The following is a 24529-nucleotide window of genomic DNA, read 5'->3' as shown; positions in this document are numbered from 1 at the left end:
TAGTGGTGGAGCTAGTGAGTTTGGTTTACAAAGCTCAGCTTTGTTAATGTCGTGGAATAGTTAGAAAAACTGTATTAGGTCCCCCCTACGCCTTCTAACCTTAAGCGATTGAATGTTTATTGCAGCTAGTCTTCGGTGATAACTTAAAGGCTTGAGATAAGGTACCATGTTGGCTGTGGCTGCAGCGTGTGCAACTTGGTCTTTCCACTTATATCATTCGTTGACAATCACACCAAAGTCGCGCTCGGAAGTGGTCTCACTAAAGCTCTGGCAGTTACCGATACGGTCAGTTATGGTACACATTACGTGCGAGCCAGGCAAATTGTCAATAAATGCAGTGTTGAGTTGGTTGTTAACTCTCTTGTCAAAGAACATCGCTTTACACTTGCCCTCATTAAAACTCATGTTCCATGTGTTGTTCAATTAACTAGGCGATCGATGTCCTCCTGGAGAAGTTGGTAGTCAGAGGTGTCTTTGATAACAGCTATTAGTTTTTTATCTTCGGCTAAGAATTTACAGCAGTGATGAGTATGGCTTGGCAAAACGTTGATAAAAATAACGAAGAGAAAAAGTCCTAGAGAACCTTGCGGACTCCACTAATGACATCCAACTAATCAGAAATGTAGTCATCTTGTAAGACTCTTTGACTACGGCCGTTTAGGAACAATACTATCCAGCTACATGTACTTGTATCGAAGCCATACGCGCGTAGTTTGACAAGTAGAAGCGAGTGAATAACCTTATCAAAGGGTTTAGCAAAATCAAGAAGGATCGTTACAATTTCAAGACGAGATTCAAACGCGTTAGATAAAATGTCGAAAGTCTCAACTAGATTTGTCATGCGCGATCAGCGAAGAACAAAACCGTGTTGATTACTGTCAAGCAGATTATGGTCAATCATATGCTTGAGCATGGAGTCGCGAACTAAGCGTTCCATCACCTTGCATGGAACAAAGGTGAGAGAGATTGGGCGGGAGTTAGCTGGCTTTGTCTTGCAGCCTATTTTTAAAATGGGTGTGACATTGGCTTGCTTTCAGCAAACAGGAATGTCTCCAGTAATGAGAGACTTTCTGAAGACCAGAGAGAAAAGTAGTGCTAACTCTGAACGAGCTTTTGAAAGGACGAAACCCATCATTACCTGGTGGTTAGTGTTTGTCCAGTATGGAGAAACGCAATTCGACAGCGGCTTGGGAGAAGTTTTCTTTATTTATTGTGTGAATCGTATCTGTGCGTGGTTGGAGAACAACAGCATCACTGGGAAGATCCTCACCACATGCAGAGAAGAGCTGTTCCTTTAGCAAGCCGCATATCTCAGTTCCTTCGGATGTTAACACGCCGTTTCCATTCTCGAGAGCTCTAATAAGATTTTTGCATTTTTTTGGTCTTGCTAACTAAGTCATAAAAAAAGTCTAGGCTTATCTATGCACATGCTTATGATGTTACGTTCGTCTGTTCAAAGGGTTTTATAAACAAGTTTTTTGACTTTTGTGAGGCTTTGTTAAACTCCAGCTTTACCAGGTGTTTTCAGTTTCGGGGTGCTGCAAGATTTCTCTTTTGATGCTTGCTTAACTTCATCATTAAGCCATTTCGGGTCTGTTCTAATTGAGAATAATTTGTGGCGAGTTGAATGAATGATGATATGGCGGTAAGATACACTTTCGATAAATGGACATAATACTGGTCAAACGTCAAGTTAGCAAGTTCCAGGACCTAATTAATCATTTTAAAGTAGTTAACCATGCTTTTGAAGTTGGTGTGTTTAAAGTCGAGATCTTTGCGATTTTTGTTGAAGCTGCTTGAACTAAAGTCCGAACGGAACATAGCATGTAGATAATTTTTATGTGTAGTTCCGAAAGGGGAATTAACTTTTACTTTGTATATGTATGACGGACCATATGATAAACGAGGTTAAGTTGATTTTTGATAAATGTTGATTGTAGGACGAATTTTTGAGGAATTTGCCCGTGACTATTCAAAAGTCGTAAAAATAAATACATGTTAATGTAATTAAGAATTGAAATCAAGTCATTGTATTATAATAGTTATATTAATCAATAAACTTTAGCTTTATTCCTTTTTAAAGCATACAGAGCGACGAAATAAAGTGCTTTCGTGATTATTTACAAAATAACATCCCATAGATGGATAACTGACTTGCTCTCCAGGTATTATAACAAACCATTTGTTAGAGCATTCTAAACTATAAAAATCAGCGAATATTATATATTGTTTTTCTATTTGCAAAACGCAGACAATAATCCAAGTTCCTTACAATAAAATTTATTTAACTTTTCTTACAGAGGACGTCTAATTGGTAGCTTTTTTCTGACAATTGTATGTATTTGTTTAGAAGAAGAGTCCATGAGTCCATAAATAAGTTTTTTAATGAATATACACTGCTCACATTCATTTAATTGAGGCATATTATCAAACCTATTTTTAATAGTACCCACAAGTTCTAATGCAAGAGAACTTATTGATGCAACTTTCTGACCACTTAAAATTTCTGGACCTATAAAGAATGGACTTTTTCCAAAATTTGTAACGCACTTGCGCATTCATGTCTTACCAAAGTGAATATTAGGTTTTTTTAAATTCTTTATATGACGTGCAACCTGTTTAAAGTACTGATTTTTAGATTCAAATTTCATTACCCGGAGATGTCGCAAAGGTCCAAATTGTGCTAATAATCTAGGATAATAAGCTAAAAAATGTATCTTAGGTATAAATGATAGAAGACTTATGCGTTTAAGCAAAGAATGATATCTTTGAATGAGATGCTCAAGAATAGAAATGCAATCTATATCAATTTTTAGAGCTAATATGATTTTTACTATTTGTACAAAAGGACAGCAGGGTTTTTTTACTAAACGACTGATAAATATTAGTAAAAAATGAAATAATTGCTATTTCTCTACTGCCTTTCGATGGATCGTTTTATTGTTTGCTGCTAAATAATTTGGAATAAATGATATACCAGGTTTATCAGAAATACATGGAAGGCTATATTTAAATTTTTCTATTTTTTCTTTCAGCTCAGCAATAGTTAATAACTTTTTATTAATAAGATTTTTTACTACAATTGAAAAATTTACACTCAAAAGTCCTTCAAGTCCATTATGCGTAAAGTCTGCTGGGAATTATTCAATTGCATTAGAATATTGCAACATAGATAAGATGCAATTGCAAAGAACACCATACACACCGCTGAGTGATTTTTCAGTCTTTACTTCTTGAACATGATAACGTTGCAAATCTTGTGTTCTTAACTGACATGAAAATTCTGAATGAATATTTGAAAGAACTTTAAACGAAACCATGCAGTGGCAACAAACTCGACCTGATAAGAAGCATTTTGAGAAGCCCCCAAAAGAATGGGAGGATAAATTTTCACCAGAAAGTGTAACAGTAGAACCATAAACATGATCAATATTTCTAGCAATATTTAAATCAAGTCCATTAGTTTTAAGCAAATTAATATCATGCATTAGTTTATTTAAAATTTATTATATCCAAACTTTTTGATAGCATTATATTTTGCAATTAAACTAAGTAAATATGATCAAGGTTTGTCCGTAATGAGTTTCAACATTCCCGACAACAACAAAAATTAAAGTCTTGTGATCATCCTTCTGCTTCCTTGTTCCTTCTTTACATATTTCCAGCTCATTATAGTGCAAATGCACTATAATGAGCTGGAAATATGTAAAGAAGGAAACTATTGTTGTTGTTATATTATTATTATTATTATTATTGTTATTAATATTATTATTATTGTTATTATTATTATTATTATTGTTATTTATAGAGTTGTTATTTTTATCGTTAGTATTATTATTATTAGTTTAATTAATATTACCAACAATTGGAGTTTTTATTATTATTGTCTATTATTGTAACTGGTACTTATATTTCTATATTATTTATGATGTTGTTACTGTATACTATTATAATCTACTTTTCTTTTATTGCTATATTTTAATTAGGTATATAAAAGTCTTATATGTTAGATAGATGTATAAAAGCAAATTTAAGTATTATACTGTTTACGTATAATCGTGTAAGTATTAAACTGTTCACGTTTTTTATTTTTTTATTTATTTGTGGTATTTACTTAAAAATAGTATTTAGTAAATGTAAATATTCCATGAAATGTAAAATTTTTTTCAGAATACATTTGGTTTCATTTGATTGATTTGATTTGATGTGCGAGTTTTACATGTAAACATAAAATACAACACATTAAAAATATTATGTTGATATATTTAGGAATATTCATTTTATTTAAAAGAGGCCTAGCTTGATTAAAACAATTTTTAAAATTATAAAGTCGTGCAACATGATTCTGTTGGCAATAAAGTGTTGTCAGGACCACAAGCTGTAGAAGAGTCTATGAAGGAAATCACTTTTGATAAAAAAGCTGGAGTGATACGAATGTCAAGCATTGGATCAACCTGTTTGTCGGCTATATCTGGTAGAACGCAATTTGTGGAATCAAGAGATGATATTGATGAATTGATATTGACTTCTTTGCAAACAATTCAGCTTTGTCATTAGGTGAGGTGACAAAGTCTAAACCATACCAGAGAGGTGGAATAACAGACTTGCCTTTATTATTGATACTGTTAAAGATTCTCCAGAAGTCACGAGAGCCTAAATTTTGTGATCAAATACGAAATTTTTTGACCTGAGAAAAGCAAGCTTTGGCATTAGACAAAACCTTTTTACAATGGTTTTTAACAATAGTAAACAGACGTCTGTGTTCTGGAGAAATGTTTTGCTGATAGATACGGAAGTAACGATTTCGATTGGAAATTGCAGCAGCACAATGCGAGGAAAACCATGGTGAAGAGTGAGGCTTGACCTGGAATCGCCGAGAGGAAATAAAAGATTTCATGCCAGCCTGAGTCCACAAAGTTATGTAAGAAGCACATTTGTCAGCAGGAAGACAAAAGATTTTTACCCATCACAGAAACAGGCCATCACGGATGGAAATCATGGAAAGTGTTCCAGTCAGCTTTAAGGTAGTTGTAAGAGGTACGATGATAGAAGGATTTTGATGATGGAGAAGATTGAGATAATAGTTTTAGAGAGATCAAACCGTGATCAGAAGCACCTACGGGTAAATATGAAGAAACCTAGCACTGACTAGATCCGAAACAAGACATAGGTCGAGTAGAGAAGGTAAATGATTCGGGTTGCCTGGAAAGCGAGTTGGAAAGTTGACTATTTGAGTTAGAGATTGATAAAGGCAAAAGTTGAGGACCTTAATGCCATCAAAGTCACTAGAGCCAAGCCATTCAGTGTAATAGGCATTAAAATCACCAACAAAAACGATATTGGCTGATGGATAAAGAGGAAAGGCTTGAACAATTTGATCAGAAATATCATCGAAAAGAGTGCAGTCTTGAGATGAAGGAGAACGATGTAGAACAAAGAGAATGGCAATAGAGTGAAGTGGTACTAAAAGATAGCAAAAAAAAGAATTGTCTGTGGATTCAAACCTAATTTTGCGACAGATAGGTGAATTCTTATGAATGCAAATGCCCAGGCCAAGTATGTCAATATTGGGGTCTTTAGAAATTAAAGAAAGATAACCATCTGCACTAAGATTACAAGATGAGACAGCTGAACTCAAATTAGTTTCACAAAGAGCAAGTAGGTTTTTCGAACTTTTGCAAGAAATAAGACTCAAAAGACGAAAAGTTACTTCAAAGACCACGAGTATTAGAGAATGATAGGTTTAGAGAACTTGGTCATGACAGTGGTTTTTTGTGTTTTATAGTTTTTGGTACTTTTGTCATTTTTAATTTGTTAAAGAACTTAGCTCAAAGCATAGATAGTACTCAGTACACTATTTAATATTCCAACCAATTGCCGCATTGCTATTAATAAACCCTAAGCCGTAACAAAGGGCTCAAAATGTGGCCTCAACAATGTACACCAAAAGTACAAACAGGGACATTGTCCATGCGCAACATGACGCTATTAGTACTCTGATACTTTTCAGTTTTTGATGGAATTAGCCTGTCTGAGAGCTACTACAGAGTTCAGGAATCCTGATTACCAGCCGGCCTCAGAACCATGAAAATTAGTTTTAGAGCTGATTGAGTCAAGAAGATGCAGCAATCAACATCAAACTGGATACAATGTATTAAAAATGCATCTGCGCTAGCCTAATAGATGATGAATGGGTGTGCGGCTGGTCAACAGATAGAGGCTGTTTGCCCCTAAAGTCAATACCTAGGAGGCCTTCTACAATACAGTAGCCAGATGCGTTTAGTATCTACCCAAAATAAGTATTTTTATCGAGACACCATCTTTAACCTTTGCTCAACCAAGAGCCCTAAGACAGGGGGTGTTGTAAGTCGGAGTTGACTTTTATTATCATTTGCTTCAAAAGGCGTGTCCTACAAGGCAGCAGGACATGAAGTAGATTGTACTGGGTTACATGTTACCAGCAGCAGGATAACCTGACCTGACAGTAAAGTATATTGTTTTCCTGATTCATATAGTTTGCAATCTTTTAAGTTGTCTGTTAATCGTTATCTTGCTTAAAATCTTCATCTTTTCTCTTCCTGTAACTTCTAACTCTAATTGCGGCTGCTTGCAGTCTTGTTGGAAACTAGATGTTAAAAAAATAATAATAACATTATTTCTTTTTTCAGTAATTCTTTGAGAGACTACATTTAGTAGTTTTTGACCGATTTTAGTATTTTGTTCTCTGAGATTTTGTAGTAAAAACAAAATAATTTTATCAGTTTTTATTAAATCACATTCTCACAGTTATCCAGATTAGGTCTAAGCTCTTTTCCTAAATCTGATCTATAATTTTACAAACCTTTGATAAAACAATACCATAGTGCTAGTTAAATTGCATTTCCTTATCAATAAAGCTGATGCCAGTAGTGTACACTGGACTTTTAGATGTTTGAGTTTTGACACTTACAGGTATTGTGCAAACTCCAAACTTTTGTATGTTTTTGCTTATATTAAAAAAGAATGTTTTGCAAAGAATTGGGGTAATTGGAGCTTGGGAACAAAAAAACCCTAATTGTTGGGCCCACCCAGCCCTTAATGTGGGAGCAACAAGTTTATAAAATATTTTCTTTACTATTTTTATCTAAATTTATATTCATCAAAAAATTTCAAATTTCATGCAATAATCTCGTATTTTTCAAAAATTATGACCATATAAAGTTTTAATCCCCCTCAATTTGAGGGGCTTTAAACTTTGCAGGGTCATAAAATGTGAACTCTAACAGGTTATTACAGGTTATGCACAATGCCTTTAAGTGTTAAAACTCAAATATCTAAAAATCCAGTGTACACCACTGGATGCTTTCCTATATTTAGCTCTTCCATAATTAGTTTTGGTCCAGTTGTTTTTGTTGCTAAACCTTCTTTCTTGTAAAGAATATCACATACCACAAGATGAATTCAATTAACAATATTAAATTTGGTGAGTAGTTTCTATTTCTTGTCCCATTTTTTTCATGACAAATGCACCATCAGTAACACACCCAAAGATATCATTGAATAAGTTTAAGAAATAATTCTTTTCAATAACAATATTAACTGCTCTTTCTGAAGGCATTAAACCATTTACCCTAATCATTCAAATAATCACTTCAAGACCATAATAAAATTTGTCTGAACAATGCATATCAAGACACAAATATCTTCTAGTTCCACCTGTCCACTTATCAAGAGTAATTGAAAACCTTTCTCCAGCTTTTATTTTTTTGCTTATGCTCTTGAGCAATTTTTAATTTTATTGAACCTGCGTAGTTCATAACAGTTGTCTTTATAGCATATCGATCATCAGGGATTTTAAGTCCTTGAACTTACCAGACATTTTTATTATTTTTTCTATTGGCCAAAGTTGCAATAGAAATACAATTTACAGCTGTTAAACGAGCTAATACTTCATCAGCTTTGTTACCTGTTTTATTACAGAGGCAGCAACACTTCGCTGTGTATTTTTTGTCTTTTCTGAAACAATTTTGGTCGAAAAAATTTTATGTTTGTGCTCTGAATGATATAAAAATGTTGAAGTTGATGAATCGAATGTAATATTGACTGAACAATCTTTGCATTTGTGTAGTGGTTTTGCTTTGTTTTCTAATAAAAAATGCTTCCAAATGTCAGAACGACTTTTTCCAGATAACATTGTAAATGGGGTTCAGGCTTTTCTACGGCCGCATTGTATTATTTGTTTACGTTTTTTTACTGGTAACGGAAAAGGTAAAAAAGTTATTGTTTTAAAAAAAATGCTATTTCGTAATTATAACAACAATGTGTTAATAAAAAAAAACTATAACATCTAAAGCATTTTAAAGCAAAAAATTAGCCGATTATTCGTGAGCTAGTTAGTTGATCAACAATTAATTGTTATTAATAGATTTATCGTTATTCTCTAACCACCCCTAATTTCTACCTAAGGGTAGAAATATGTGTTAAACCCGAATTGTTCTTCGAAGAACCGAAAAGTCGATGAAAGATTCTTAGAGGTTATGCCAATAAAGCATTCTTTTAGGTTCTTTAAAGAAACTTATAAATTTGTTCATCGTAAGAACCGTTTGTAAAGGTTCTTTAAAGAACTACATAAGGATCTTTGAAGAACTATACTGCGGGTGCTCTATTTGAGCACTCGTTGAGGTTCTTCAAAGAACTTTTCATACAGTTTTGCATAACTTGCCTGCAAAAAGTTTTTCATTTTTGTTTTTAATTAGTTTTTTGCCAAAAGCCACAAGCATAACTTAATTTTTTTCAAAAAACTATTTAATTTTTTGAAAAAAATTAAATTATGCTTATTTAACTATATATATATATATATATATATATAGTTAAATAAGCATAATTTAATAAGAAAAAAATATATATATACGTATATATATATATATATATATATATATATATATATATATATATATATATATATATATATACGTATATATATATATGTATATATATATATATACGTATATATATATATATATATATATATATATATATATATATATATATATATATATATATATATATATATATATATATATATATATATATATATATATATATATACGTATATATATATATATATATATATATATATATATATATATATATATATATATATAAATATATATATATATATATATATATAAGTACATATATATATATATACATATATATATGTATATATATATATATGTATAAATATATATATATATATATATATATATATATATATATGTATATATATAGGGGAGAGTGTGTATGAAAGAGCCAGGTTTTGAAGGAGCCAATACCATTATTTCTAACTTACTGGCATCCGATCATAATTGTATTTAACTCTTTGTGTGGCAACACTAGATACCTGTAACTCACAAAAATGTACAGTTCTACTAAAATAAACAGCGTTGTAACAGGGCCGGATTAGGACATTTTTAGGCCTGGGGCTGTAAGTATAGGAGGGTCTAATGTGGCGGTAAGGTAAAAATGCCGTGCGTTAGCGAGGCTAAACCCGGGGGTCAGTGGGCCGGAGGCCCCCAGCCGGGGGGGTTTGGAGGCCCGCAGACCACCCAAGTAGGAGGGTCAGGGGGCAGCTGCCCCCCAGAATTTTATTTTTCAGTCTTGCTAATAAAAGGACACAATCTAGGTATGTTTTAGAGCATTTTTTTTATAATTTTTTTACCAACTGGTTAGGTACAGCTATACCCCTTTGGCCCAGACACCCATATATATGTAAACTGACAAAAGGTCTTGAATCATGACTTAAGAAAGCAACTGCTGAGCTGTAGGTATATTTACTATTGAGACAGTGGAGTACGTGTATCAAACTGATAATGTGTTCACCTCTAATAAAGGAAGAAAATACCAATAATATTGGTGTTTAAATGAAAAAATTAAAAAAATAAAAATAAACAATATTTCAAATACACAAAAATTCATTCTTTAACTCAATGTTTATTACTGTGCACTGACAAATTCTTAAGGTATTGTATTGTTGTTTTATCATGTAAATATTTTTTCATATGTTTTCCAGGATATAGATCATTGGGCGGTGACAATTTGGCAAAGGTCAAACAAAGAAGTGAAGTACATGTATGCCCTTAGTACAGTCTAACATTACAAAAGCACCAATAAATAAAAAAATTTTGATGTTTTAATGTTTGAGAACGTTCAAGTTTATTTATGTTTCCATCTATGTCTACACAACTATTAGTTTTTTAATTACACGCTAAAAAATTAACTTCGTGACATATAAATTTTCTAATCAAATAGGTTTTATAAGAGAGTGCTTTAAAATCATTCACTAATATAATTGTTTTTCCTATAAAAGGTTTTTACATCAACGAATGTTTTAAAAGCATTCTCTTATAAAACCTATTTAATTAAAAAATTTATGTCACGAAGTTAATTTTTTTAGCGTGTTTTTTAAAAACTGATAGTTGTGCGGACATAGATGGAAACATAAATAACTTGAATGTTCTCAAAACATCTTTATGCGGAAAGATAATTTAAAAAATATTTGCGAATACCAAAATTCCGCCAAATATACGAAGATAGAGATATATATATCTCTATTCATTTATTTATTCACAACGCCTCCGCAGCTCCCAATAAATTGATTTAAAAAAACTGAGAAACATAGGAACATTTATCTGGTTCCCTAAAAAAAAATAAAAAAAAATAAAAAAAAAAAAGTCACGGGCTTGAAGGCCTATTTTTTTTATAAGGGTCTGGGGCTGCTGATATATATATATATATATATATATATATATATATATATATATATATATATATATATATATATATATATATATATATATATATATATATATATTTATATATATATATATATTATATATATATATATATATATATATATATATATATATATATATATATATATATATATATATATATATATTATATATATATATATATATATATATATATATATATATATATTATATATATATTTTATGTATATATTTATATTTATTAACTATATGTTCTTTTTTACTTTATTTACTTTTTACGAAAACTACTTTTTATTATTACTCAGGTTGTTGGAAAGTTTAAAAAGAGTAAAATTAAATATAAATGTATTTCTATTGATTCTATTTCTAAAAATTAATTTTTTTTATATTAACTATTTTATTTTATATTAACTCTTTTTATATAGAGAAAAACAGCATTTAAAGAAATGTTTTATATTCAATATAAAATATAGCATAGATATTTTTTTTGCTATAATAGTTTACATACAGTTTTATAATATATTGTAAATATTTTTTTATAATGAAAAAACAGACATTTATAATTGGGTACTTTAAGAATTCACTTGTGTTGTACTTTAAGAATTCACTTGTGTTGTACTTTAAGAATTCACTTGTGTTGTATTTTAGGAATAAACTTATGTTGCTTTTTACTCAGCGCATAATTATTCCAGAACATTAAAATATAAAAAAATATAAAACCACTCGAGAATAATATTTAAAATAAATGATTTTGGGGGTAAAAAGCTGAATATGAAGAAACCTAGCACTGGCTAGATCAGAAACAAGACATAGGTCGAGTAGAGAAGGTAAATGATTCGGGTTGCCTGGAAAGCGAGTTGGAAAGTTGACTATTTGAGTTAGAGATTGATAAAGGCAAAAGTTGAGGACCATAATGCCATCAAAGTCACTAGAGCCAAAGGTAAACAAGCAGTCAATAGGTTCTTTGAACAGTTTTGGTAACAAAATAATGGATACATTCAATGTGGCATCTGTAACGTAACAAATCATTTATAAAATAATATGTTAATGTTAAAATACAATTCACAAAACCAGACCTCAGAATTAGGTAGAAAAAAAGCTTATTATGTTGCATCAGGATACTGATGCCATCCAAACAACTTTGGATGCTTTGGAGTATCCAAAGTTGTATAATATAAAGTTGCATGTATTTATTTTAGGCGTATGATATCATGTGCAATTACCATAACTAATAGTTTTAATTTTTTTAATTTACTTAACATTTTACTCATCACGCATTTTACAAAATATTGTGACACAAATATTGAACATTGACTTTCTTTATCGAGTCATCAATTTCATACTCCACTTCTGTGGAAATTGAATTTACTGAATCATCATTATGCTTTGATTTTACTAGTTGCATAATTTTGTCAGCCATTCTGCCCATAGATTGGTGGAGTTCTTTATCCAGATCTTTGGCAAATCGTAATCTCATTTCATTTAGAAATTTAGAAGAAGAAAAAAAGGCAACCTGTTATTGAGTGCTTTCGACATTTAACAAATTTAAATTAAAGCTATTATAAAATAGACGTATGTTAGGGTAACTCATCTATTTTATGGACCTAATTAACCCTTAACAATTAACAATTAACGGGTGACAACTAAAAATTTGGAATGAGAAGAAATGTTATTTTGAAACTTTTTGGTTGACAGCTAGACCACTTTCCTTGAAAAATGGCTCTGAAGTTCCTCTGTCGGAGGCAACAATATATAACATTACTTTTTTCTCAAATTTGCTTTGCATTTTGAATTTAACATCAGGTGGTGTAACAGAAGAGTCGTCTTTGTAATAAATTTTGTTACCAGACATTTGGGGCTTACTTAAAGTAAAATAACTTTCATCATCCAAAATGAAATTTTTGTTATCAAAATGTCTACAAGATAACGACAATCTTTTTTTACTTTATTAATTTGACTTTCGGTGTAGGATGGCGATTTCTGCTTTTTCTTCGGTTTAACTTGAAGCTTTTTGAGTGCCCTACTGATATACTGCTGGGAACACCAAAAATATTCTAGCAGCAACGCGCTGGCTAATGCCATCTTTGTTGTTAAATCGAGTTTTTAACTTCTATAATAACTTTCTCTTTCGCGCTGGCTAATGCCATCTTTGTTGTTAAATCGAGTTTTTACTACGATAAGCTCAGGCCAGACATGGTAATGTCTGGCCTGAGCTTATCGTATTATATTTTCATGTCATAGTGACCTTTTCCGACGGTTGTTTTATCATCCCCAATAGGAAGTTTGTTCAACTTAAAAAAAATAACTATATTTTAAAAATAGTAACTGTACTTTTAAATAACGCTTTTTTTATTATTTATGAAAAAGCTAAGTACATGCATAAAAAGCAAAAATTATACCAACCCTCTATTTTTACTAGTACAAGATTGATTATTACTAATAGCATCTTTCTTTCTTTTTTGTCCCCGACCTTGTTGACCAAATTTTTTCTTATGGTCAGCAACAACCGACATATTGATTAAAGGAACTCTCTCCTTCTTAAACTTGTTCTTCAAGCTTTCTATTAGTAGTAGTTTCTAATAGTTGGCTACCAAATTAATATATATATTAGGGTTTAAGTGCCAAAATCAACTTTTTTGGCATACATCTAAGTCAATTGGTTCATGAACATTTAGGTATTTTAGAAAAAAAACGGTGATAACTTTTATATGTTTTATGACAAAAAAAATATATACTTTAACATCTACATCAACACCAGTATTTTGTATGACCACCTTTAGCTGCGATGACTGCTGCGACTCTCCTTGGCATGCTCTCTATCAAATTTAAGCACTGTTTTTTATTGTTTTTGTTATGGTGCCATACTTCAATTAATCTTTCAATTAATTTTTGTTTATAAGTTAACAAAATTTTTGACATTTCCCGCTATAAAAGTTCCCATAAATTTTCTATTGGATTTAGGTCTAGTGAATTTCCTGGCCAGGGTAAAACAGTAATTTTTTGTTGACTAAATACTTAGATACGCTTTTTGCTTTATGGCATGGAGCCGAATCATGTTGGAAAATAAATTTTCCATCTTGAAACCACTCCTTTGGCTGAGGTATGGGGCGTTCTTCGAGAACTTTAAGGTACTGATCCTGGCACATCGTATTTTGTACAATATACAGTCTTCCTGTTCCCTGGCCACTTATAACAGACCACACCATTATTTTGAGTGGGTCTTTTACTCTTTGCACCAAACAGTCCTCATTAAACTTCTCGCCTTCTCTTCTTCTCGCAAAATTGTTTTTATCCATCATGATCTCTATAGTGGATTCGTCTGAGAAGCAAACCTTAAAAGTCAAAGTTATAAAAATTAAAAAACACCATTTTTTTAATAAGTAGCCAAAATATGTAAAAGAATTCAGTTTATAATAATGATTTTTTTCAAATATACCTTTTTCCAATCATCAACAGTAAAGTGTAAATGATTTTTTGCCCATTGTAGGCGCTTTTCTTTCATAGCTTCAGTGAGCTTGGGTCTGATTGCAGGTCTACAACCTTTGAAGCCCTGTTCTGCCAATCTTCTTCGAAAAGTTCCCAAAGAAATGATATTTCTTGTTCATTAAGGATTTCTGTAAGGACTTTTTGATTTTCTCCTATTTTCCACCACTATATCTCTTATTTTTCTCTCTGTACGTTGGGTTGTCATTCGATGTCTGCCACAGTTTTTCCTCTTTTCTGACAACAATGGTTTATTTTTCCCCATTTTTTTCTTTATTCCATCGACTGTTGCCCTAGAAACCTATACATTCTTTGCTATTTGTCTATTGGAGCTATTTCCAGCCAATATAAGACCCTGAATTAGTCCAATTAGAGATGGCGAAATATCCTTTTGTTTTCCCATTGCTTTAAAGATAACAAAAAAAGAAGGTTAGGTTATGTTGAAAAATAAAATAAATAGAGAAAAAAAATATTAGATATTTTACACGTTCAAATAGAAGAAGCACTTAACTTTGTTCAGGAAAAAAAAAAATTTCAATGAAAAATATGAAAATAAAAGTAATTTGTTCTAGGACTAAATATTGCTGTCAAAAATCCAGGTGAATTCAAAAAACTACCGTTACTAACTCAAATGCTACTAACTTCATTACAATGCAATAAAATGTGTTGCCACTATGATAAAATAATGTTAAGATGTGGCGTAATGCATATTTGTGACATTTACTAATTGAAATCAAATAACTACAAACAATTTGGTATTTCAAATACGTATTTTATAAAGAATTTAGGGCGGTTCTAATTTTTTGAGCCACCACTGTATATACACACACACAAAACAAAAGCATTACATCGACAACTTACACATACAACATATCTAAAAGAAGAAGTAGTTCTTGATGGGAAGTCACGTAAGTGTGGATACCTACTGCAAATGGCAGCAAGTATAGCTGAGTATTGCGCACTTGATGGATACCTATACAAATATTTCTAAACAAATGTTTTATGTAATACATAAATTACATTTGTTTATAAAAATTAGTTTTTTTATAACTAAATGAAATTTAAGTTTTACATAGTATAACTTACATGGTGTATTTGCTGATGACATCATAAAGACATTATTAAAGCTAGTTTCTATATTTGCTTTGATTAAATTGCAGGAAACAATGGTTTTTGGCATCCAAAGTTGCATTTACTGATGGAGACAAAATGGATAGCTGATAACGCACTGGCAATGGTTTCATAATTTGGGACACCCCAGCAATCATACTATTATCTCCATCACAAGATATAGAGGATGTTATTGATTTATTTAAAACATCATTTTCAAAAACACTAATTAACATATTATTTCTATTACTATGTATTCTAATTACATTTTATTTTTGCAAAAAACATAAACAGATGCCTAATATGGTCAAGTAATATTTAATATAATATAACTTAAATAGTAATAATAAAAAAATTCAAAAAGTAATATTTAAGCTAAAACAAAGTTTTTTTTCAAAGAGCTAGTGGTTTCTTGCTGTGCATGTGAAGTTTTAAGATTCTTTACAATTTCAATGAGAACTACCTGCCGACGAATCGTTTGACATAAACTGGCCACCATTGTCTCAGTTAAAGACACCAGCGTTTTTCCAGAAATTTCTTTCTCTACAATAAAATACTTACAAAAAAAAGTAAATTTTGAGATTTTATATTCATTAATGCAATAAAACAATTATTAGCTAGACGCAGCAGCTCTAAAACACAGAACAAAAAAAAATGTATTTTATTTTAATCAATAAAAAGTTTAATACATTTTGACATTTTTTATTTTAACATTATTAAAATATAAAGAGATTTTATAAAAAACAAGTGTATCTGAGAGTATTATAACAGCACCTATCCTGTAAAACATGTGTTTAGCAATTAGTAATCAAAAACATCCGTAGGTAAGTATATTGTCAGATTTTCTTCTTCAACAACTCTGAAGGCATGTAAGTGCGGAGAATGCTTATCAGAAATAAGAAACTTACTATAAAATACCCAGTGATGACAAAATCTTATAATATGATAGATTTTAAAAAATAATGGTATTTCTTCCACATGTAATAAAGCTAGAATCACTGTGTTGTGAACATGATATTGGATACCGTTTATAAGCAAGCTGCTACACTTCCAAATAGTTTCTTCCTTAATACTATAACCAATTTACTAGGATCACTAAACATCAACACAATTTCTATATATTATATATATATATATATATATATATATATATATATATATATATATATATATATATATATATATATATATACATATATATATATAGACAGATAGATAGATAGATATTTAATTATATGTATATATATATATATTAATTATAATTATATATATATATATATATATATATATATATATATATATATATATATATATATATATATATATATATATATATATATACATATATATATATATATATACATATAATTTATACACATTAGTCCTCAAAGTTCTTGCGTAATTTCTTGGCCTCCTTTTTTTTACAGGATAACGATGAACACTTTCACAGAGAAATAAGTTTTGTTTATCAAAGTCGCTAATATTCCAAAATTGTTGAAAATTTTTTTATGTTCTACTTCATTAATACGTTCTACACATTTGTTCGAACAGTTACAATTTTTATTTTTAAATTTTTTTTCTGGAATATTTTTACCGTTTTTTGTACAATATTCTTGTCCGGAATTTAGCTTAATTTTTCTTATTCTTTGGGCATATTGTTCTTTATTTTCTTTTGCAGAATCGAAGTTTTGGTTATATGAAACATCATCCTCATCTGATGTACATTCTAGCTCTATAATTTTTCTTCTTTTTGTAATTTTCTTTAAACATGTGTTTTTATTAGTGGATTTATCCTCATCCTCCGATTGTAAGACTTTTTTTTGTTTATATTCATGGGCTTTATTTCTATTATTTGACGAATAAACTTTTTAAAGGTGCTTAATGAGTAACTCTAAAAAAAAATGGACTTACACCATTTTCATAATCAATTGTAATGCAATTTCATTTATTAACGAATTTTAAATTGATCAAAGCATATGGATACGTTTGAATATTAACTGTAAATTGTTTATAAATAAAAAGTGCACACTAAGTTAAATGTAAGTTACGTGATTTCTAACTTTTTTTGAAAAATGGACTTACACCACTTTGAAAATAAACGGTCCATTTGAAGAAAAGTAAAAAAAAAGTAAAAACTTTTTTTTATTACCTAGTCATAAAAATGACTGAATTAGGTGTTTTCCACTTAGAATCAATTATTTTACTGATTAAATTTGAGTTCCTCGGTAAGTTCTTCATGAGAATCAATAAAAAAAAAAAAAAGATAGCGAATTTTCCACTTCAGAGATTTATTTCATTATTATTCGAAATTATTATATGTAATTAAGAGCATCTCAAATGTACTTTTTTTTATTTTAATCTTTTTCTATTATTTTTCGCGCAGCTTTTCCCACCATTTGCGAAGTCATTGCCATGAAAGAACTATTTTTAAATAAAATAAAAATTATCAATTGCCTGTTTGCGCTTTTAAAAAAAGCATTGGTTTTATTTAAAATTGTTACTAATAAAATACTTTAGCCTTTAAGCATTTACTTATTTCTGTATTTATAAACTATTCATAATATTTAAAGGAAAAAGAAAAATTTTGACTATCCAAAAAAAACCAATTGACCATCAATTCCTTAAGTTGGCCGGTCGAATTGACCGCTCGCCTTCAATTACTTATATTTCACGCTATATATATATATATATGTATATATATATATATATATATATATATATATATATATATATATATATATATATATATATATATATATATATATATATATACAAATAATTTTAAAAATGTATTCTAAAAAATAGACTTAAAAATCACTTAACAAAATTTTTTTATGCTACATTGTGTTTTATCAATAAAGACTGATTAAAAATCATTTTTGATAAGTCTTATAACGTGTCTTTGATGTTGTTCGTGTTGTTAATGTATCATAATATGTATTTATATATATATATATATATATATATAATATATATATATATATATATATATATATATATATATATATATATATATATATATATATATATATATATATATATATATATATATATTAAGGTGATGCATAAAAATAAAATTTCAAAATATGAAAGTCTCACCTTCTAGTATTGTTACAAATAATATAAAAGAATTAAATAAAAATTTTCAGCTTTTTAAAATGATATTTCAGGGTAGCTCAATAGGTTTGAAATTTTACACGGAAACTGGTTTCGTGAACTTTTTTTGAAAAAATCATGTCACGGTCAGGCCACATATTTTGCATTAACAACACATATTAATCAAACTAATTTAATCATATTAATTAATAAATTTAAAATTAATAACAGTACTGAAAGTCTATGACTAAAACATATTATATCCGAGTCAATTCATTGAAGTACCCTCCTGATGTCCCTCAAAATTTTTTTGCCGTTTTGAATGTTCTCTGTGTTGTTGCACAACGTGCAGAAGAAATTATCTCTGCTCCTCGTTCTTGGTCAGTATTTCATTATACTGTGTGATTAAAGCTACACCTCTTTCAGCACAGTCATTAACAACTCTCAATCCATTCACTCTGTCTTTAGCCTTTTTTGTAAATTTCATCTGTGTCCCAGCTAACTGTATCAATGTCAAGCAATGCCTGTTCATCGATTCCCAAAAGTCGAAAGAATGCTAATGTTTTTGACGTTATTAAATCTTTAATCGACTTCAAATAGATGTCATTAACATTTCCCAATCTTTTCAGGTTGTCTTCTTGTGGTTCGTTATTCATTCTTTCAATCAGTTTTTGTTTTGTTTCATGTAGATTAGTGTATAACCACACTCTTGTTTATAAGTATAATGTTTATTGTTTAATACTCTAATATATTGGTAATTTAACTGATTTAGTACACTTTAAAAAACAGAATAACATTAAAGAATATTTCTATGAATTTTATTCAAATCTTTCCAGGTTTTCCAATTATTTTTCGTGTTATCCCCTATTATCACTCACTCTACCAGTCTACCGTGTGCTTTTGTCTAAAATCGTGGAATAAATGTGTAGATTCAACCTCTGTTAGAGCTTGTTTGTACACTATAGACACACAAAAAAAGTATGAATATTATTAAGAAAAGAAAATTTGTACATATATTCAACAAAATACAACAATTTTAGAAGCTGAAGGCAAACTATAACAAAATATACTAAATCAAAATTAATTTATATATTGCTTGATAAAGTTGTTAAAATACTGTGTTGTGTAGGAATCTACAACAACATGAAATATTGAAATATTAAAGATTAAAACAAACCAAATTGTGTAATGTATCTTGTTTTCAACGTTTTCGGATATTACTTTCAGATTTCTAAGTCTTTGAGCTACCCCTGAATATGCTTCAATCTTCGTATATATATATATATATATAATATATATATATATATATATATATATATATATATATATATATATATAAATTTTATATATATATACATATATATACATATATATACATATATATATATACATATATATACATATATATATATATATATATATATATATATATATATATATATATATATATATATATATATATACAGTATCGGACAAAACGAGTGCAACCAAGTAATGCTTATTTAGTTTCGTTATACAAAATTGCTGCATTTTTTCAATTTAGAGAAATAATTATGTAACTGTTTAGAGACAAAGTTCTTCAAGTTTTATTCATCACAAAGTTCATTATTTGTACACAAAAATTAATAAATTAATCAAAAGTATTAAAAAAAGTTGATTTCTTTCTGGAAAAAACAAGTGCAACTCGACAAAATGTTGACCAAGCTGTATTTCGCTATCAATATTTCGTGGCGAATCCTTTGTTGCCGATCACAGCCTTGCATCTTCGAGGCATAGATTCGATCAGGTGATCAATGAAACTTTGTGGAATCGCTGCCCAGGCCTTTTGGATTTATTCAAACAGTTGATCCTTATTACGAACACCTTCACGATTAATTCTGCGGTTGACGATCTCCCAAAGGTTCTTGATAGAGTTGAGATCCGGAGATTGAGGCGGCCAATCCATCACCGACAGGTGGTTGTCTTCAGGCCCGGATTAAGGTCTACAGTGCCCATAGGCTGTAACAAATTTGGTGCCCCCAATTAAAATTTTTTTTTTACATATTTCTCTACTTGATACTTGAATAAATAATAAAACTTTATTTTAGGTTTATTAGCCACATCAATATGTACATGTATATAATACCTATGTGAAAACAAATAAAAACATAAAATTAAAATTAAACAAAATATATTTTATATATATAAAAATATAAAATAATCATTTTACAAAAAGTAGCAAACCATTATTTTATACTTTTCTTTTTCTTGCTTTTTGATGGGCAAATGTGTTAATAGTATCATTAAAATCTCATTTTTCAACCAATTCTGCTTCAATGCTAATTATTGCTAATGCATTCAGTCTTTTCTCCTTCATGGTTGACCTTAAGTAGGATTTTACTCTTTTAAGTACAGAAAAAGCTCATTCGCCTGAGCAGTTTGAAACTGCTGTACTAAAGTACATACGCATAACTACTTCTAAATTTGCAAACATACACTCTAATTCTTTGGTCTTGATGTACTTATACATAGAGAGAACAGATTTTACATTTTTATCCGTGGAAATTAATTTTGAAAAAAGAATACACTCATCCATAAGTAAGCTTGAGTTTTCAACATCATCAATAAAATATTTTGCCAAAGTTTCACATGTGTTCCTTATAACAAAAGAACTCGGTGTTTTATACAATGTGGGTATACACCCATAAATATCTGATATTTTTTCATAAGCTTATCTTCTTGAACTAAATTGACATTTAAGAGTATCAATGATCACATAATATACATTTCTAATAAAATCTATTTTCCCTGTGATTTCTGTGAGAGGTTGAGATCTTGATTCATCAGCCAATGCCTTAAAAAAAAATAGTTTTTAATGTTGTTAATGTTTATGACTTTTTTCAAATTATTTTATGTGTATTTTAAAATTAATAAGTTAAACATACCTTTCTCTTTTTTTTTCTCTTGGAATCTTTGGCATACCCGAACAATCAGTAATTTCTACAGCCTTATTTTCAAAAACATTAAAATTATCTCTGATCTGTACCAAGTAATTTTCAAGGCCATTATATAGGTCTAATACTGTATGAAGATCAATGTCAGTTAATTGTAATTTTTTATTTGTAGCATTAAAACTAAAATCATATTAAACTTTATATTAATTTATTTATCTATTAAGCTGATCCTAATAAAATAAAATAAATGAAAGCATAATTTATTATTTAAAAATAATTAATTTATAGAGTGAAAAATACCTGTTTAATATTGAACTCCATATGCATATCATTAATCAGTTTCTAAAGTTTTTAATCTTGCAAGCAACCCATTAGCTTCTACTTTATATACAGCTTTTTCTTTCTGATTATCAACTATACAATGCTTCAATTATAAATGCATAAGAATTAATTACTAAGCTTCAATTATAAATGCATAAGAATTAAACAAAGCATGGCAAGCATCAAAACGAGCACTCCAGCGAGTTACTGATAAATTTTTTACAGTAAGATTTTTCTTCAAATATGTTTTTAAAATGTCCCAACGTGCAGTAGAACTAGAAAAAAATTGTATAGTTCCTGGAGAAGCATAAAAAATGAAGTAGCAGAATTACAACTTTCTGTTGCACACGTTCCGACCAAGTTAAGAGAATGTGCAAAACATGGTACATACTCTGCAAATGAATTAAAACTTTTAAATCTTGACTGCAATCCAGAAAACTGACCTGACATATTTCTCGCATTGTCGTAGCTCTGGCCACGACAATTTTCAATTGGTATATTGTGTGAATTAAGAAAATCCATTACAACTTTGCTCATTTCTTTAGATTTATGACCACTGTTTGGAATGAACATTAAAAATCTTTCTGCAGGTCCACCACTAGGTAAAACATATCTTAATGCAATAACAAGTTGATCGACGTTTGCTATATTAGGTGTAGAATCAACAATTAAAGAATAATACTTGGCTGCTTTTAATTCTTTTAATATAATTTTAATTATATCATTCTTCATCAAAAGTAAAAGTTCTTCATAGATTGTGGATGATAAATAAGACGGAACTCCTTTCCCTTTATTCCCATATTTTTCTATATGTTGAGCAATAAAAAGGTCAAATTTAGCAAGTAACTCTAACGTTCCCAAAAAGTTCCCATTGTTAATTTTGTTAAATTATTCATTATCACCTCCGAATGATAAACCTTTTGCACCGAGGAATTTAATTACTTCAACAATTCGATGAAGAACAGCTTTCCAGTAATTCATTTCATCAGTCACTTGTGCTTTTGAGTGTCAATTCTACCTACATCACTTTGTAATGTAATAAAACTTAATGTATTATTTTTATGTATTAAAGAATTTTCGTGCCTGGAAATAAGTAAATGTCCATTTTTCCAATCATTAAATCCAGCATTTCCCAGTTGAGTACTGCATCCAAATAATTTGCATGGAGCACAAAATAATACAAATTTTGAAATTGAATAAACAAGCCATTTCCGTGGAACATTTTCTCCGTTTTTTTGATTTTTCGTAAAGATTGATTTACTACAATAACGATCATAATCAGAATAAGATCGTTTTGATGAGGTAATATCTGCATCAATGCTCTGATCATATCCAAATTTTGCAATATAATTACGACATATATTACTATTTGTCCAATCTGCTGGCTCTTTAAAATTATTTGTATTATTCTGCGTAAGAGGATTAGGAATGACATTTAGCTCAGATTTTTCTGATTCCTCATTTACATCAACAACTGATTGATCTGAAGAAGACGCAGTACATTGAATAGAAGTAGAAGTAGTAGAACAATTATTAGTAATAGTTATATCATTTGAAGATTCTAGTTTATTATCTTCAACACAACTAGGGGTAATGTTAATTATTTGTTTGAAAAAATTATTTAACCTAGGTATTTTACTAAGTAAAATCACTTCTTTTTCTTTTTTAAAAATTACACGCTTTCTCGCTTGGGCTCCACTAATATGTCGTTTCTGATCCATTTTTACATAAATATCGAACACTAAACTATATATAAAACGCACTACTCGCACTAAAGTAAAACCTTTATAATTTAAATTTACAAGTTACAATAGTGTTAACAAAACATACGTAGGATCAAACGGAAGGCCGCACGACAAAACGCATTGATTATTACTATTTCAAATTTCCGATATTATTTAAATAAAAATAACATCAGGATAGTATTGTGCTTATTGTCAATAATTATTTTACAGATTGTACAATTTTTCTAGTTTTAAAAAAAAAAGGATAGTATGTAGTGCCCGTGCCCCTAAATCCGTGGTTGTGTAGGCTGAAGCCTACACTGCTTACGCCTTAATCCGGGCCTGGTTGTCTTGCAACCACTGCTTGACTACTTTTGCAGTGTGTTCCGGATCGTTGTCTTGCTGAAAAAGCCATTTTATTGGCATATTCCATTCAGTATGAGGTAACATAACATCTTTCAGGATATTTTTATAAATGAAACGGTCCATTATTCCATCGTTTCGATGTATTGGACCTAGACCGTTAGCAGAAAAACACCCCCAGACCATTAAATTGCCTCCACCATGCTTCACGGTCTTATGGCAGTAACACATTAGCACATTCCAGTCAATATGAGATGTAGCAAACAGGAGTCTTTTCTTCTGGTTTTTTAGTGAAATCAGCGGTTTCATTGCAAAGCGTCGAGAAAAAAATCCGGCTTTAACAGCACGTCGTCTGATTGTTCGGTCCGATACAGGCAGCTCTAATTGCTTTTGTATCTCGACTGATGATATCCAGGGATCCTTCTTGACGGATCTGACGATCATAGAATCCTCTCTAGAAGTGGTGGAAAGCGGTCATCCACCTTTGTTATCTGCTGCCAACTTCCCCGTAGAACAATATTTGGAACATAGTCTTGATACGGTCCATTTTTTCACGCGATATTTATCACAAATACTTTTTTGTGACATTCCACTTACGTAGTCGCCAATAATTTTCTTTCTTAGTTCCAATCCAAGACTGTCGGGAGCCATTTTTGCACTTGAAGTCATAAAAATAATAAAAATAAATCATCACGCTTCTCAAGTCTAACCGTGTTACATTTACCTT

General features: G+C 29.8%; 1 protein-coding gene across 1 annotated transcript; it reads right to left on the bottom strand.

The window, feature by feature from the left end:
- Window positions 1-22704: 22704 nt before the first annotated feature.
- LOC136078823 (zinc finger MYM-type protein 5-like) lies at window positions 22705-23436 on the bottom strand. The gene has a single exon (XM_065794638.1). The coding sequence runs from the start codon at window positions 23434-23436 to the stop codon at window positions 22705-22707; it is 732 nt and encodes a 243-aa protein (XP_065650710.1).
- Between the last annotated feature and the right edge of the window lie 1093 nt (window positions 23437-24529).

The sequence above is a fragment of the Hydra vulgaris genome, chromosome 03 (genome assembly GCF_038396675.1).
Source record: "Hydra vulgaris chromosome 03, alternate assembly HydraT2T_AEP".
NCBI lineage: Eukaryota > Metazoa > Cnidaria > Hydrozoa > Anthoathecata > Hydridae > Hydra > Hydra vulgaris.
Note: the sequence above shows the minus strand (reverse complement) of the source record. Positions and strands in the feature narration are given on the sequence as shown.